The sequence below is a fragment of the Marmota marmota genome, unplaced genomic scaffold, assembly GCF_001458135.2.
Source record: "Marmota marmota marmota unplaced genomic scaffold, marMar, whole genome shotgun sequence".
Lineage (NCBI taxonomy): Eukaryota > Metazoa > Chordata > Mammalia > Rodentia > Sciuridae > Marmota > Marmota marmota.
This window is the reverse complement of record NW_025999945.1, coordinates 4,706,992-4,723,329: the sequence shown is the minus strand read 5'-3', so window position 1 is coordinate 4,723,329 and position 16,338 is coordinate 4,706,992. Positions and strand designations below refer to the sequence as shown.

The 16,338-nt window shown below is 38.2% G+C and overlaps 1 protein-coding gene across 2 annotated transcripts in view; it reads left to right on the top strand.

The window, feature by feature from the left end:
• Nucleotides 1-16,338, top strand: part of Grid1 (glutamate ionotropic receptor delta type subunit 1) — a 703,077-nt gene that overhangs the window by 585,783 nt on the left and 100,956 nt on the right. For both annotated transcript variants that reach the window (XM_048801681.1, XM_048801682.1), the window contains exons 9-12: nucleotides 1,290-1,391; nucleotides 2,904-3,101; nucleotides 6,342-6,666; nucleotides 7,846-7,984. In XM_048801681.1, the coding sequence (XP_048657638.1) occupies nucleotides 1,290-1,391; nucleotides 2,904-3,101; nucleotides 6,342-6,666; nucleotides 7,846-7,984 (764 nt within the window). The remainder of the gene's footprint in view (nucleotides 1-1,289; nucleotides 1,392-2,903; nucleotides 3,102-6,341; nucleotides 6,667-7,845; nucleotides 7,985-16,338) is intronic.

Genomic DNA, 16,338 nt, shown 5'->3' with positions numbered 1-16,338 from the left:
TCTAGGGCCCCAGGAAGCACAGCTCCATGAACAGGTATATCCTCTGCTCTGGTTAACCAGGGTTCCTGGAGGTCATCCCTGATGAAGAGTAGGTGCTGCTGAAGGCATCCTGATATATTAAAGGACTCCTTGTAACATAAATGGTGGTCCATGAATCATCATCAATAGCAATAGCAGTGGCATCACCTGGGAACTTGTTAGACATGAACAATCTCAAGCTCTAGAATCAGAAAGTGCATGTAGAATTCCTGGGTGATTTGTGTGCACACTATAGTTTGAGAATTACTTCTTTAATCAATAGCAGTGGCTCAAAAATCTTGGCTGTGTATTAGAATCACCTGGGGGACTAAAATATCCATATCTAGCCCACTGCAAACCAATTAAATCAGAATCTCTGGAGGTGGAGCCCAGCTTTCAGAATGTTTAAAAAGCCCCTGAGAGATCTTAATATACAGTCAAACTAGAGGCCCATGGACCAAGAAGAAGCATATCAGGATCACTGAGGAAGAAATAATGGTCCCCATGCCCAGGGCCTGGAGTTCTGATTTAGTTGATGTGAGATGGGGCTGCACTTTTTACAGCTCTTCAATTAACCACTGAGAATCATTGACCAGATAAAGGTTTGGTCATTGTTGCCCAGGCTCTGCAGGAACACAGGGAAGGGAAGCAATCCCAAGAACATCTGTGTCTCTTCTGTTGTTCCTGATGCAGAGCAGAGTCTTCTCCATCAAGTTAGAGTGCCAGTGTGAGATACATCCAGTTATTGAATACACCCTGCAGCCTCAGGAAGTTATGGCAGTCCAGAGAATTTACACAGCTTCTACCTGGGTATCGGGGAAAGTGATGTTATTTGCACTATAGCAAAAGCAGGCAGGGAGTTCTTGTCCCTGTTTGCAGTAGGTACCAGGATACAAGGCAAGCTATTCACTTGGGTCATTGTTATTTATACAACCGATGGGCCTCATCCTGCCCATGTTGGTGGAAATGACTGAACTTAAGTGTCCCAGTGGCTTAAGAAAATTAAAGGAGTAGTGAAAGAAGAGGATACTTTGTGGGAGACACAGTGACATGGCCTCCATGGGTGGACAGAATAAAATTAGATATGCCATTTGGTCTAGAGGCAAGTTCTGTTATATCTCAATAGATGGTTTAAGATGGCTCTGGGTCTCTAGGAAGCACAGAGGGCTGCTGTCTTCTTACTGCCTGATGTATATTCCAGTTTGGGAGGAGCTCCTAAGGTGTGCCTAGGTGCCTGTTCCATCCTTCATGCACCCCTTTTTCATTCACAGCTGGCGACGTGGGACTCAGAAAAGGGCCTGAATGGTAGCCTGCAGGAAAGGCCCATGGGCAGCCGTCTCCAAGGACTGACTCTCAAAGTGGTGACTGTCTTGGTAGGATCATGGGGATGTGCTGGGAGCTTTGCTGTCCAGGCTTTTGAGTCTGTGGCTGCTCTCTGTCTAATGCGGGGTTTGGGAAGAAGAAGGGTATCTTGAGGAGTGGCCTTTTGTTTCATAAGGCTGTCACGCAAATAATTATATGAGTGATGAAGGGGAGAATAGTGTAGGAGCTTCTCCCCTGGGACTTCTGAGCTCCATAAAGGAGTTCTCTGAGCTGCTCTGGAGAAAGATCACTCTTGCAGATCTGCTGCTGGGCTCTGGAGAACTCCTGGCTGCTACACTTGTCCTTGGATATAAAGGTTGATTTTTACCTACTGCTGCTCCTTAGGAGAGCTTTGCTGGTAGACAGAGTCCCCAGAAAGATACTGGGAGGAGGACATTCTTCTAGCACCCCAAACCTCTGATGTGCCCACATGGTTTATAATCAAAATGGTTCATTAGTTGCATTTTTTTAATATAGTTGTCCTGGAATCTGAGACTTTACATTTGTAAGAGACCTTAGAATCATCTTCCTTTCAACTTCTATTTTTGCTTTTTTAGAACTGTGGAGATATTTTACACTTGTTCCTTTTTAGCTGAGCCAGACCTGGTCCACATCTTCCCCTCTGTCCCAGCAGGCACAGAAATCTATGGCAGCAGCATTTCTGCATTCCCTGGATGCATACCAGAAATAAGCCTTATGTCCCATTTTTTTTTTCTACAAAACTAACTTAATAAATTATATTCTTTGGGCTCTTTACCAAAAGCCCCTTCTTGTTTAGCCTCACACAAGACAGAAAAGGGTGGGGCTGATGTGTTTTCCAGATGCCCACCTGTCCCACATGATCCAGCATGAAATATGTGGGTGTAAGCTCAGCATGACTTTGGACTCAGGATGGGAAATTTTGAATCCTATCCTACTTTGACTCATGTGACCTTGGCCTGTTCATCATCTATTTTCTGGTATGATCTGATAGATATAATGCTGTCTTCTCTCAATCTAATGTCACAGAACTTTATTGCTATGTCTTATCCTGGATGAAAACTGTCACATTTCTTGTGTGACTCCCATAGAATTATGGTATTTCCTAAGAACAGAGTCCTGGTTCAGCATGAATGTTATAAATGAAGGAATGAAACACACTATGTTATTCTGGGAGCTGGGGATTTGTGCAGAGCCTAGGATGACATACACAGGACAATTAAATTTCTACTGCTCCATGTTGTCCTTCGCATTGGAGTGGTTGTCCACTGTACCTTGACCATCCATAAATTGTTTTAGAATAGAGCAGAAGAGTTTAGCCTTCAGATAGAAATTGGTAAATACCAGCATTCTATTATTATCATTATTAGTGCTGGGAATGAACCCAGGGCTTTGTACATGCTAAGCATGTACTCTATCACCAAGCTACACCCTTAGCCCCAACATTAGCATTCTAAAGTTATGATTGGTGTCTCTAATACCCTGGAAATATATGTTAGTGGACCCATTATTTAATTAAAGAACATTCATTTTATTGTCCTCAGGAAGAGCCTTTTGTGATGGTGGCTGAGAACATCCTTGGACAGCCCAAGCGCTACAAAGGGTTCTCCATAGATGTCTTGGACGCATTGGCCAAGGCCCTGGGCTTCAAATATGAGATTTACCAGGCTCCTGATGGCAGGTACGGTCACCAGCTCCATAACACCTCCTGGAATGGAATGATCGGGGAGCTCATCAGCAAGGTAGGTCCCCAAAACAGGTCCATGAAGAGCAGCACTCTAGTGTCTCTGGGGAAATATCATAACCTGGCCCATGACACAGTTGGACCTTTGGGATGAACTAAACAGTTGCCATTATTCACTCACTGACAGCTTCTCTTTCTCCTCACCCTCCCTGTTATACCTGTTTCTGCATCTCTACCTTCTCATTCCCTAGCACTCTCTTTTTCCTCCCGCCCATTGCTCTCATTCCTTTGAATTCTATCCACTACAATACAACTGCTCTGTAACACACCCTTCAAGAAACCCACCCTTACACTTGAGCTGAAGTAGAAATGTAGCTCTTCCCTGTGGGTGTTAGTGAGTACTTATCCTATTCCTCATAGGCCACGTGCACATGAATGTGTAAGTGTTCATGTGTGAATGAGTGTGTGCATGTGTCTGCATTGCTATATGTTGGTGGTATGGCATTCTCCAGCATGTTCTACTCATTTCAAACCATCATTCTTCCTCTTTCCTGTAGAATGTGCCATCATTGAAGTTCAAGGCATGAAGCCCATGCAACACATCCCAAGTTCTTGACCCTATTGTCTCATGCCCACTGGGTCATTTCCCCACAATCATTTACAGTGGCAGTGATTGACTCAAGCCCTTCCTCTTCAATATCACTGCCACCAATCTTGACAATTTATGACATTGTGATGGACAAACCTGGACTCCCAGATCTTGGACCTCCTTACCTCCCATGACTTGCTGGGCTCCATTCCAGTGCCCATTCCCATGCATCTTGTTAGCATCTTATAGACCACCTGCTCTCTCCAACACGGTGGCCATAAGTTATTGTCCTCCTGACTGGGAGCTTTACTTCTAAAACACAAAATCTTTGCTTTTTAAAAAAAAATGTTTTTTTTTTTTTTTAGTTATACGTGACAGTAGAAACCATTTTGATGTAATTATAAAAGGCATGGGATGAATATATCTTGCTCTAATTTATACCCCAGTACCTCTCTTTCCCCTTCCCTCTCCCCATTCCCTGCTTCCTTTTCTCTATTGAGCATCTTTGATTTCTAAGCCTACAAATCTCTCCAATTTCTCTTGATCTTTTTTGAAAACAAATTTATTGTGACAGAATTTAGATACTTTAAATTTCCCCATTTTAAATGTATAATTCAATGATGTTTACTAAATGTATTGAGTTGTGTAACTGCCACCATAATCTAGTTTTAGAGAATTTCCATTACCCCATTGCACTCTTTCATACCTATTTACAGTTTGTGCCTTTCCCTCCCCAGACCTAGACAAACCTCAGTCTACTCACTTTCTCTGTAAAGTTGCCATTGGGACCATTTCATATAAATACAGGCATATCATACATGGTCCTTTGCTTCTGGTTCTTTTCACTTGGCCTGAATATTTGAGGTACATTCTTCCCTGAAGTTTCTTGCCTTTCTGATATTGCAGCCTTCTTACCTCACGTATCCTTCATGGTTGTCATCTAAAGCCCTTTGATAACTCTCCCTTGTACTTTCCTGTGTTCTTGATTTCTTATTGCACCCAAACCCCAGGTCAACTTTATTATCTACCTTCTTGACTTGAACATTCAGTTTTCTGCATGCAATTGAAGAAGAATATCACAAATCTGTCCAGATTTATGTATGTGTGATCTCTAACCCAGCCGGGCCTTTACCCGCTTGCTTGTCTTTTGCTGGATCCCTTGCTTATGTCCCTCAGAGAATGGGACCTTTTTCTTCAAACTACCTAATAATTTTCTGTCCTTTTCAACTAAAAACAAGTAAAGATTGTACTCCCTACTTCAACATTGGAGAAAGAAATTGAGACTTCTGGACATGGAATTATTCTTCTACTTCCTATGCACATCTGCAAGTATCTTCTCTCTCCTGTCTGGGGAGGGGATATCTCTCCCTTGTTAAGGATCAACCCCTCCACCCATGTCATATGAGTTGATTTCCGTATGCCTCTTCTAAACCTAATTTCATAAATTAGTTTCTCTCCTTCCCATATTAGAAACTACCCTGCTCTACTAAACCTCCTTCTCAGTTGTTAAATATGTTCCAAACTCTCGTAGTCCTAAAAGAAATTGCTGGATTTGGGGTTTTGGATAAGAGAGGCAAGAACCAGACATACTCTAACATAGTTACCTCCAACATTTTTTCCCTCTAGATTTTTCTTGGATTTCAGTTCAGGATCTCAGTATATCTTCCCCTCTAGCCCATATGTTAAGACATCCAAATCCTCGTGTGCATTTCCTTGATTTGAGCATGTAGGTTGGATTAGTGGTCATAACTAGTCTTTCCAAAACACACCTGCTTCTACTGATGCCAAGATTAGGATGCTGACTAAGACAATTGTGCCTTTCAGGGCTTGTGCAATCAAAATGGGATTCTAGGTCCCCTTGTCACCTGCCATTCACTCATGTAGGTGGCATGGGCTCTTAACTTCCAACAAAGCAGGCAGCTTCACCTTTAGTTTGGTTCCATCTTAATACAGACTTGTCTGTTTTGAAAATGAAGGCTTTTTTGGAAAGAAAAAATCTTAGAAGGTAATTTTCAAGCCACAGTATGATGTGCTCAGAGATACCCTTCATAACACGGCTTTACTCCAGTAAGGATCAGCCCATGTGGCTGCAGGCCTTGAGGTAAGGATGGTAGGGGATGGACATATGTACTTTACACCTCTGTTCTTGGAAGATTTTACCTTCTAGTGTAGAGTTTGTATATAAAACAATCAGGGACTGATAAGTTTGTTTCATTCAATGGTACAACTCACCGTATAAGTGAGATCAGGGTGGAATAAAGGCGTTAGGAGAGGTTTGGGAAATGGGGTATGCATATGGCCTTGCTGTAGGGAGGATGCAGACAAGTCTAAAAGAAGAAAGAAAGGTCTTCTGGGTGGAAGGTAGAAGGAGATACAAGCAAATAAAAGAGGTCAAGTTTGCTAAGGGAAGTGATAAGAAAGTGAAGAAACATGAAAACTGAGAAGAATGAGGGTGCTTTAATGGACTCTATTCTCCAGAAAAACTTCCTAGGAGTTTTAAGTCTGGGAAGAGAAATTTGTGAGGTGAAGGAGGTAATAGATAATGCAGTGTTGAAATTTCCTTACCATCTCCAAAGTCCTAGGGTGTCAGCTCTCAAACCTATTTCCCCTGAACAGAACCACTTCAAGGGCAGATGATGGACCTCAATGTAGGATGGAACCTCACAGTGAGCTCAGGATTGCCCTCTGATGAACTGTTTTGCCTTTCAGAGGGCAGACTTGGCCATCTCTGCCATCACCATCACCCCGGAGAGGGAGAGCGTTGTGGATTTCAGCAAGCGGTACATGGACTACTCGGTGGGGATTCTGATTAAGAAGCCCGAGGAGAAAATCAGCATCTTCTCCCTTTTTGCACCATTTGATTTTGCGGTGTGGGCCTGCATCGCAGCAGCCATTCCTGTGGTTGGTGTGTTGATATTTGTGTTAAACCGGATACAGGCCGTGAGGGCTCAGAGTGCTACCCAGCCTCGACCTTCCACTTCTGCCACCCTGCACAGTGCCATCTGGATCGTCTATGGAGCCTTTGTCCAGCAAGGTACCTTCTCAGCTTCCTGATGTCTGAATAACCCCAGGGGCCTGGAAGAACTTATCTTGGAAAACTGTTGAGATGCATTTCACCTGTCCTTTTAAATGCAATCTTATTTAAGCTCTCTAGGACAGTGCTAATACCTTGCTGCACCCAATTCCTCTAAGTAATATCAGATAGAAATTAAATGAAATGACAAGAAGGAATTCAACTTCAAGTCCTGATTCTCCACTTTAGATAAAATTAACTTCGGAGTTCTGCTTTGCATTTTTTCCCCCTCCTACATTAGATTGATTGCTATGCTCATGAGGCTGTCAAATGAAACTCTGAAGCTTGCTTAAATTTGAAGCCTTAATGGAAAAAAAAAATCACAGTTGTGTTGCAATCATTTAAGCAGTACTCCAGCCATTCTTGAGATATGAAGTCTCCGATCTTTGAGAGGTCTGGATAGCACTTCTATCCAGCAGTGAGTTATAGGATTTTGCAATTTCAACTGGAAACGACAAATTGCAAAGTTCTTAATGTAAGTCTTGGCCCTGTTTGCACCATGGCAAAAGCTTTGCAAGGTTATATAAGGAGAATAGGCAGGGAGAAGCTTTCTTTTGCTACCACCTAAGGGACCAAAGAGAAATAATTGGCCTCAAAGAGGCAGCTTCTTACTGAAAGTTACATGCAATGATTTCTGAGAATCCTAGGGAAAAAAAATCATCTAGCGAGGGCTGAATATTAATAAAAGTGATATGGTATATCTCATTTTTCTGGTTTAAAAGAAAGCTGGGAACCCTCCAGGTTGGAAGTAATTCTATATTTACAGAATTCCTAGAGTCTGCTCTATGTGAATTTGAAATTGCAAAGAGACCTCACAGGTTTTAGCCCTGGAAGTGCTTTCCACTGTGAGGCAGAATCTTCTAACTGGAAGATGATGTTCAGAATTCTATCCTTGGTGTTTTGACAAACTTCCAGAGGCCAATCCTAACTTTTCTGTCTTTTGTGGTCCTCTGTCCCTTTCTAAGATTGGTGGCTCTAGGATCCTTTCCTAAAAGGAAATGCCCAGCTGGCAGTCACTCCCCTGATCCCCAGAGCATCATCAGTACCAGTCTGTGTCCCTGGCCACAGGGGGGAGCATCTCCCTGGATATGGGAGTCAGCGTGGAAGCACTGGCCAATCCACTCTGCCTGCCTCCTGCAGGTGGGGAATCTTCGGTGAACTCCATGGCCATGCGCATCGTGATGGGCAGCTGGTGGCTCTTCACCCTCATCGTGTGCTCCTCCTACACAGCCAATCTTGCTGCCTTTCTCACAGTGTCCAGGATGGACAATCCTATAAGGTAAGTCTGTTCCTCCTCAATCTGGGAGCATCCGCTCTGAAATGCCTTAAAAGGTTATAAGTCTGTTGAGGGTAGCCTTGTGTCATAGAGAACCTGGAGGCAGAGGTAGACTCAGATTCCCAAACATCAATTGGATGATCAGAATATTTAGTGCATGAGAAGAGCTTCTTTCTTGTATTTTATTTCTGCACACTTACATAAATGTATAAAATCATGAAATAATATCCGTCTGAACATTTAAACACTGCTTACAAAACTAATAAATCAAAACATTAAAATTATCAAATTAAATTTCCTCAGACATTTAAACATTGATTGCAAACTCATTTAATCAAAAATTTTACCAACATTTAGTTAAAATTAATTAAAATCACAAGTCTAATATATATTTTTCAAATATTCAAACACCTTAAATTAGAACACTTATTTTTGCTTACATTCACAAAATTATTATTCAAATTGGCTAAATTTTCCCTCCATTTTTCTTACAAAATGTTAAAACTATGGCATAAAAGAATGAATTTAATATACTGAAATAACACTTGGAAATGCTTTTATTTTATGATCAGATTGTCAAATATTGTGTTAATTACAAAGAACTTGGAAAAAGTGAATGTGCATTAGATATGTGGTTGCCAAATGACTATAGGAAATGACCTTTTCTGCATTTCACTGGGTTCAATATTGGCTTCAATAATATCTCTCGCTTGAGCCCTGGTTGTGGTTTTCAGAGTTCCTGCCTTTTGTAGCATCTTCTTGAATCCATCATATGTGATATAATGCTGTCCTTGCTGTCATCACACTGATCCTTTGGATGGGCAGCTTTCTCAAGTCACCCATACTCACTGGCTTCTATGGCTCCCAACTGCCTATTTTAAAGAGTTCAAATTCCTAGATTATAATTTGATATCCAATATGATATTATCTTATATATTTATTTGATAGACATTTTTACTGATAGAATTACATATTCTCAAGGAGTCATAAGAAGTAATTCAGTGAGGTCTCCTAGGATCTTTTACATAGTTTTCCCCAATATAGCATTTTGCAAAATTCTGTATTATATGTATTACATTATACATCATATTACATACATTATATATCATAACTAGGATATTGACACTATACATTTGACTGATTTCATTCATATTTTGCTTTACTTATACTCTGTGTGTGTGCATGCACGTGTGCATGTATTTGGTTCTGTATAAACTTGTGTGTCCACTATCACAGTAAAGACACTGAAGAGTTCCATCGCTCCAAGGGAAACTTGCTTTATGCTTTGATAACCACACCCACCTCCTTACCATTTCTTTCCCTCCTGCCAGGTCCCTTACCCCTGGCAACCACTGATCTTCCTACATTTCTAAAACCTTGTCATTTCACATGTTATATAAATGGAATTATACCTTTTAGCTTTGGATTTTTCACTCAGCATAGTTCCTTAGAGATTCATCCAGGTTGTTGTGTTCATTCACAGTTCATTGCTTTTTATTGATGAGTAGTATCCCATGTACCACAGCTTGTTAAACCATTCACCTGCTGAAAGATATCTGGGTTGTTTGCAGTTTGGGGCAATTATGAATAAAGCTGGTATGAGCGTTTGTGTGCAGGTTTTTGTACAAACATGTTTTCACTTACATGCAATGAATACCCAAGAGCTCAATTGCTAGGTTGTATGATAATTGATGAGTTTTATAAGAAACTACAAAGCTGCTTTCCAGACTGACTGTACCATTTTACATTTCTGCCAATGATGTAGTCATTATCTTATTTCTCTGCATGTTTGCCAGCATTTGGTGTTGTCACTATTTTTTATTTTATCATTTTGATAGATATGGAGTGAAAGCTCATTTTGTTTTTAATTTGCATTTCTCTAATATCTGATGATGTTGAATACCTATTCATATGCTCATTTGCTTCAGTGAAATAGATTTTTTGTAGTTTTCCTACTTTCTAATTGGTTTGATGATTACTGTTGAATTTTAAAAATTCTTTATACATTTTTGATAGTAGCGCTTTGCCAGATTTGTGGTTTGCAAGTATTTTCTCCCACTCTGTAGCATGCCTTTCCAATTTAACAGGGTTCTTCACAGGAAGAAAAGGCTTCAATTTCAGTGAGATTCTATTTAAAAATTTATTCTTTCATAAATCATGGTTTTGGTGTAAAGTCTTTGGCCTGAGACCCTGAAGATTTCTTCTTCCTACCATCCAAAAATGTTTGTTACACTTTTCATGTCAGTGCACAATCAGTTCTGAATTAATTTTTGTTTAAAAACTGAGGTTTTAGGTTGAAGGTCTTTTTTGTTGTTGTTGTTTATGGATACCCAAATACTCCAATGCCATTTGTTGAAAAGGCTATCCCAATGTAGAAACTATGAAGTAATTACTAAAAAAGAAGCTAAGAAACATTATTATTGCCTTACATGCTTATCCTTTAGTGTGTGTATGCATGGACGTGGTGCAAATCTGTATTAGTCGGGATTCTCTAAAGGAACAGAATCAAGAGGAAGTATGAATATAAAAAGGGGATTTATTAAATTGGCTTACACAGTCAGAAGCTGGATAGTCCACAATGGCTGTCTGCAGGCTGGAGAACTGGAGGAACCAGTAGCTCTAAAGTTCAAGAGACTGAAGCCTCAGAACAAGAGGGATCAATGGTGTAACGCCAGTCAGAGCCCAAAAGTTTCTGGAAACTCCCCAGAGAATCACTGGCAGAGTCTGCTTTGGAAGAATGGAGGAGCAAGAGTCTGATATCCTCAAACAGTTACAGTAGCCTTTCAAGAAGAATCAAGCTTGCATCGGCTGCTGCTTCCTTGTTCTTCCAAATTTTCTTCCTTCTAAACTTCCAACCTGTTGGACAATACTGCCCACACTTAGGGAGGGTCTCCACTTAGTTCCCCATCCCACATGCCCATCATTCCTGGACATACCTTCATTGACATACCCAGAAGCCTCTTAATCTTAGACATCTCTTAATCCAATCAAGTTGACAATTCAAATTGACCATTACAGAACCTTTAAGATCTATTGTCTTAGCAAATCTCAAGTAAAAATACAGTATTATTAGCTATAGTCACCATGCAGTACATTAGATCTTCAGAGCTTATTCACCCTACCTAAAGAAAAGTCTGTGCCTGTTCCACTTCCTGCCCCTAGTTGCTGGAAATCACCATTTTACTCTCTATTTATATGACTTCAACTTTCAGATGCCACTTTTAAGTGAGATCAAATAGCATGTTTTTCCATGCCTGGGTTGTTTGATTTAGCATACTGTCCTCTAGGCTCATCTACGTTGCTACAAATGACATTTTACAAATACACACATATACTTCTTTCATATACATATGATTATAGATAACTACATATATATGTTAATGTGACTACATATATATCACATTTTCTTTATCCATTCATTCATGGATGGAAACTTAGTTTGGTTCCATATCTTGGCCATTGTGAATAATGTTTCCATTAACATGGGAGTGCAAATATCTCTTCAAATTTTGATCTTCAAAATATTGACTTAGTTTCATTTGGATATATGCTAAGAAATGAGATAACTAAAACATAAGTAGTTCTATGTACTTTATAAGGAAACTCTAACATTTTGCATAATGGCTGTACCAATGTACATTCTCACAGTATACAAGTGTTCCTTTTTCTATATCCTAGATGTCATTTGTTATATTTTAGCTTCTTCGTAAGAGCCATTCTAATAGGTATAAGATGATAGCTCATTGAGGTTTTGATTGTATTTATTTGCTAACTAGTAATATTGAACACTTTTTTGTATAACTATTGGTATTTGTATATGTTTTTAGAAATGTCTATTCAGGTCTTTTGCCCAATTTTAATTAGGTTATTTTCTTGCTATTGAATTGTTAGTTATATATTATGGATATTGATGCATTATCAGATATATGGTTTATAAATATTTCTCCCTTTACACAGATTGTTTATTCACTCTGTAGACAGTTGGCTGGGTAGAAGATTTTTAGTTTGATGGAATTTTTTTCTTTTTTGGTCTATTTTTGCTTTTGTTGTCTATACTTTTGGGATCATATCTAAAAAAGTCATTGCCCAGATCAACACCAAAAACCTTACTTATTACCCTTTATATTTTCCTTTGGAAGGTTTATGGTTTTAGGTCTAGGGATAAGTCTTTTATTCATTTTGATTTAATTTTTACATATGGTGTACGATGAGATTCTATTTTCTTTCTTTTGCAACTGGATGCCCAGTTTATTCGATGTCTTTTAACGAAGGCTATTTGCCCCATTGTATGTTTTTGGCAACTCTGTAGAAGATCAATTGATTGTAACCACATTGGTAGGTTGCATTTTCCTAGGAATTTACCCATTTCTTGTAGGTTATTCATTTTATTGGTGTATAATTGTTCACAGTTATCTCTTATGACCGTTGTACATCTGTGGTACCAATTATCTCCATTTTCATTTATTTTATCTATTTGACTTTTCTTTTTTTCATAGTATAGCTAAAGGATTGTTAATTTTAGTTTTTGAAAAAGCCATTTTTTAGTCTCATTGATCTTTTCTATTGATTTCCTAGTCCCTATTTCATTTATTTCTGTCCTGATCTTTATATTCTTCTTTCCGATAAATTGGAACTTATTTTGTTCTTTTTCCTTTTCCAGTTCTTGGAGTTTTTTTAGTTACAGATTTAGGTTTTTACTAGAGGTCTTTCTTTGTTCTTGATATAGTTTTTATCTCACCATTAACTTCTCTCTTAGAGCTGTTATTGCCGCATCCCATAATTTTTGTTCTGTTGTGTTTCCATTTTCACTTGTCTCAATATATTTTTAAAAACATTTCTTTGTATTTCATCTTTGACCCACTGACTGTTCAGGGATATGGTATTTAATTCTATTCTTATGTTTGCTTTGAGCATTATGATTATAGTCTCTTCTGGATTGATACAAACTTCATTTTAATGTTGCATAAAACTGTGCTTCTTTATTTCTGTTTCATCTCCATCATTTTAGTTCTTGTTTAAAATTGTCGGATGAAACACTATTTTATTATGTTTTCTTTTTCTTTTGTATTTGTATACATATATGTACATGTTTATTTTTTCCCTTTTTCATCTTGAGACTTGGGTATTTGGTTTCCTTCCCAGTTCGTCTCAGTAGATCCTATTGTCTGTCAGATGACCCTATAGTCCGCCAGTTAATTGTACAGGTTAAAAGTTAGCCTGTCAGGGTTCAAACTTTTGTTGTTGTTTTCTTGTCAATTGAGAAGCAATTAATCACCTCATGTCTCATTTTTTTCATTAAAGGATGATAACTTCTTACCTCACAAAGCATATAGAATTCTGCACATGGTGCACCTAATAGTTTTTGAGTGAACTTACTTATTTTTAAGTGAATCTTTCAGTTTTGCTTTCATTAGTTTTTCTTTTATCCATCACCATGATTTTCATTTCTTTTGAATCTTCTACTTAGTACTATTTTTAATATAGTTTTTAGTATATGGACCTAATACCTTTATTTTATTTATTTTTATGTGGTGCTGAGGATAGAATCCAGTGCCTCACACATGCTAGGCAAGGGCTCTACCACTGAGCTACAACTACAGCCCCTGCTTAGTACTATTTTAACTTCTATCCTATTTAATATGCCAGAAATTGACTTGTCTGTTTGCATCCAAGTCCAACTTTTATTTCTATCAGATTTTGCCTTATGTACATTGTAACTCACAATTTCAGTAAGATTCTTTCCTTTATCAATATGGAATTGTCATTTTCAAATTATTGTTATATAACTCAAATCCTACTTTACTGAAAACTGATGACTCCTTTTGATTGTTATTTTTATATGTTTCTTAAAAAACATTTGGCATCTTTGAATCACTGTGCTTTAGCTATTTTTCTTAAAATCAGCATTTGGTTTTGGATCCAATTTTATTAATCTTGTCTTACAAAAGAGAATGTTTAACCACTGGCAGTTATTGTAATATAAAAATATTTGATCTTTTATCATTTAACTTGTGCATTTTAAACTGTTTTAATGGAGTTTAGCATTCTCTTAACATTATTATTGAATGGTTCTCCCCATCCTCCTTGGAGTCAAGTATTTTCGTTTAGCCTTCAATAGCTTTCTTTAGTCTTAAAAATATATGCACCTGGGGCTGGGGATATGGCTCAAGCGGTAGCGCGCTCGCCTGGCATGCGTGCAGCCCGGGTTCGATCCTCAGCACCACATACAAAGATGTTGTGTCTGCCGAAAACTAAAAAATAAATATTAAAAAAATTCTCTCTCTCTCTCTCTCTCTCTCTCTCACTCTAAAATATATATATATACCTCTCTGCTGTCATTTATTTTTTAAAAATCTATTTAAAATTAAAAAATATATATATATGCACCTCTACAACAGTGAAACCATACATTCATCTCGTTCCTTATTTAAGATGATGCCAGTGTAACTTTTTTGTCTTCTCTGTTTTCTACTCATTTAATAACTTTTGTTGATATAATATATTTTTAGATTCAGTTTACTACATGGTTCTTTCTTTTAGTTCCTTTAAAAAATAATTTAAGGCATCCATAAGTTATATATTTGGCATTTATACTCTTTTATTTTATCCCACCCATATTTATGGTTAATATTTAGACTGAATTCTACCTTTGAATGATTTTAATGCTTGTTGAATGCTTCTTCACACTATGATTTAGCCATTCAGTGCATTTATTTATTTTTATTATTTTTGATAAGCTAGAGTCACTTTTTGAGCAATCTACCTCCATAAAGGCAGTATGATTTCTAAGCATATCTGAGAATCTTTTTCTGCTGCTTTTACACATGAATTAAAACTTAGCTGGGTATAATATTCTTGTGTCACAACTTTTCCTCTTAATATTCTGTAGAATTTGCTCCAGTGCCTCCTCTCTGTGGGTAATACTATGGAGCAGCAAGTGGTCACTGTTTCCTTTTCCACTCCTTTCTCCTTCCTCCCTTCCCCTTTCCTTTTCTTCTCCTTTCATCCTCCATCTCCTTCTTTCACTTCTCTTCTGCTTCCTCTTCTCCTCTTCCTCCTCCTCATCGACTTATCCCTTTCTCCTCCGGTTCTCCTTCTCCATTTATTTCTTCCTCTCTTCCTCCTCTATTTCTTCATATACTTTCTCTTTTGTAATTTAAAAAGTTCCACCAATATTCATTAAAGAGTTTGTGTGCCATTAATTCTGCTTAGAATTCTGTGAGTCCTTTTTATATGCAAAAAGAAACTTGGGCTTTGGCTCAGTAATTTTGTCATCTAGTGAGTCTTTTTCATATTATTTCTATCCCATTTACCCTTATCTTGTTTCCAGGAACATTAACTCTTTCTCCAAGTCTATTCAACTCTCTCTCTCTCTCTCTGATAGCTTTCAATTCATCTTCCTGTTCTTTTTTTCATTCTGGGGGAGTTTCTCAGTTTGTCTTCTGTGTTTCTGATGAGATCTCCTCTAGTCTTCATATGCCTCTCGGCAGTGTTAATGACTCGATGAATTCTACTTATGTATTTAAATTTCCCCTTTGTTCTTTCTCCCTCTCACTCTTCTAGTACATCTTTTATTTCTCAGCCACAGTTTTGTGGATTGCATTTTTAATTTTGCTATAGAGGATCCTTGATATAGTGGATATACCTTTCAGAAAATAAAATATTTTCTAAAATCTTACATTTTCTCTAGCATATGTTTTTCCAACACTTTATTCTTCGGGGTCTTAAATGCAATGCCAAATTTGTGTATTATCTCTTTTATGTGAAACTTTTCTTTATGCCTCCATGATGTCTTTGTTGGGTAGTTTCCTTTGCTATTTGGTTTCCTTAGATTTCTTTCCCTGGTCAGGCAGGAAGGTTCCCCTTGGATCTCCTAGCAGTAAACCTGGCTGCGGTTAGAGTCATCCTTTCCAATCTTAACCTGAGTTTGTGAGTGCAGATGAATACTATGATATACATTGCCACAACTAGTACTGTAACTGGTGGAAATTTTTCCTTTTGAGCTTTTTGCTTCAATCACAAACTTTCTGTCTCTAACATTCTGATTGATCCAGCCTTTACAGTAGTTAAAAAAAAAAGTCACAATGTCGTTTTTCCTAACCTCCTCCATGCCATTACTATTTTCTACAGTTAACAGACAAAGTACTAGTTGTCAAGGACAAATGCAATGAACTGCATACCTTACCCAGCAGTGCCAAGAGGAACCCAGGGGCTTTCCGTTGTTACTACTTTAAACTTCTTTTTCTCTGTGGATATAAAAGGAAATCCATTTGAGATGATGCATTTTCAAAGTAAGATAAATTTGAGTCTCTCATAATTTTCTGCTCTCCCCTCCAGAAGTTTCCTCAAAGCGTCTG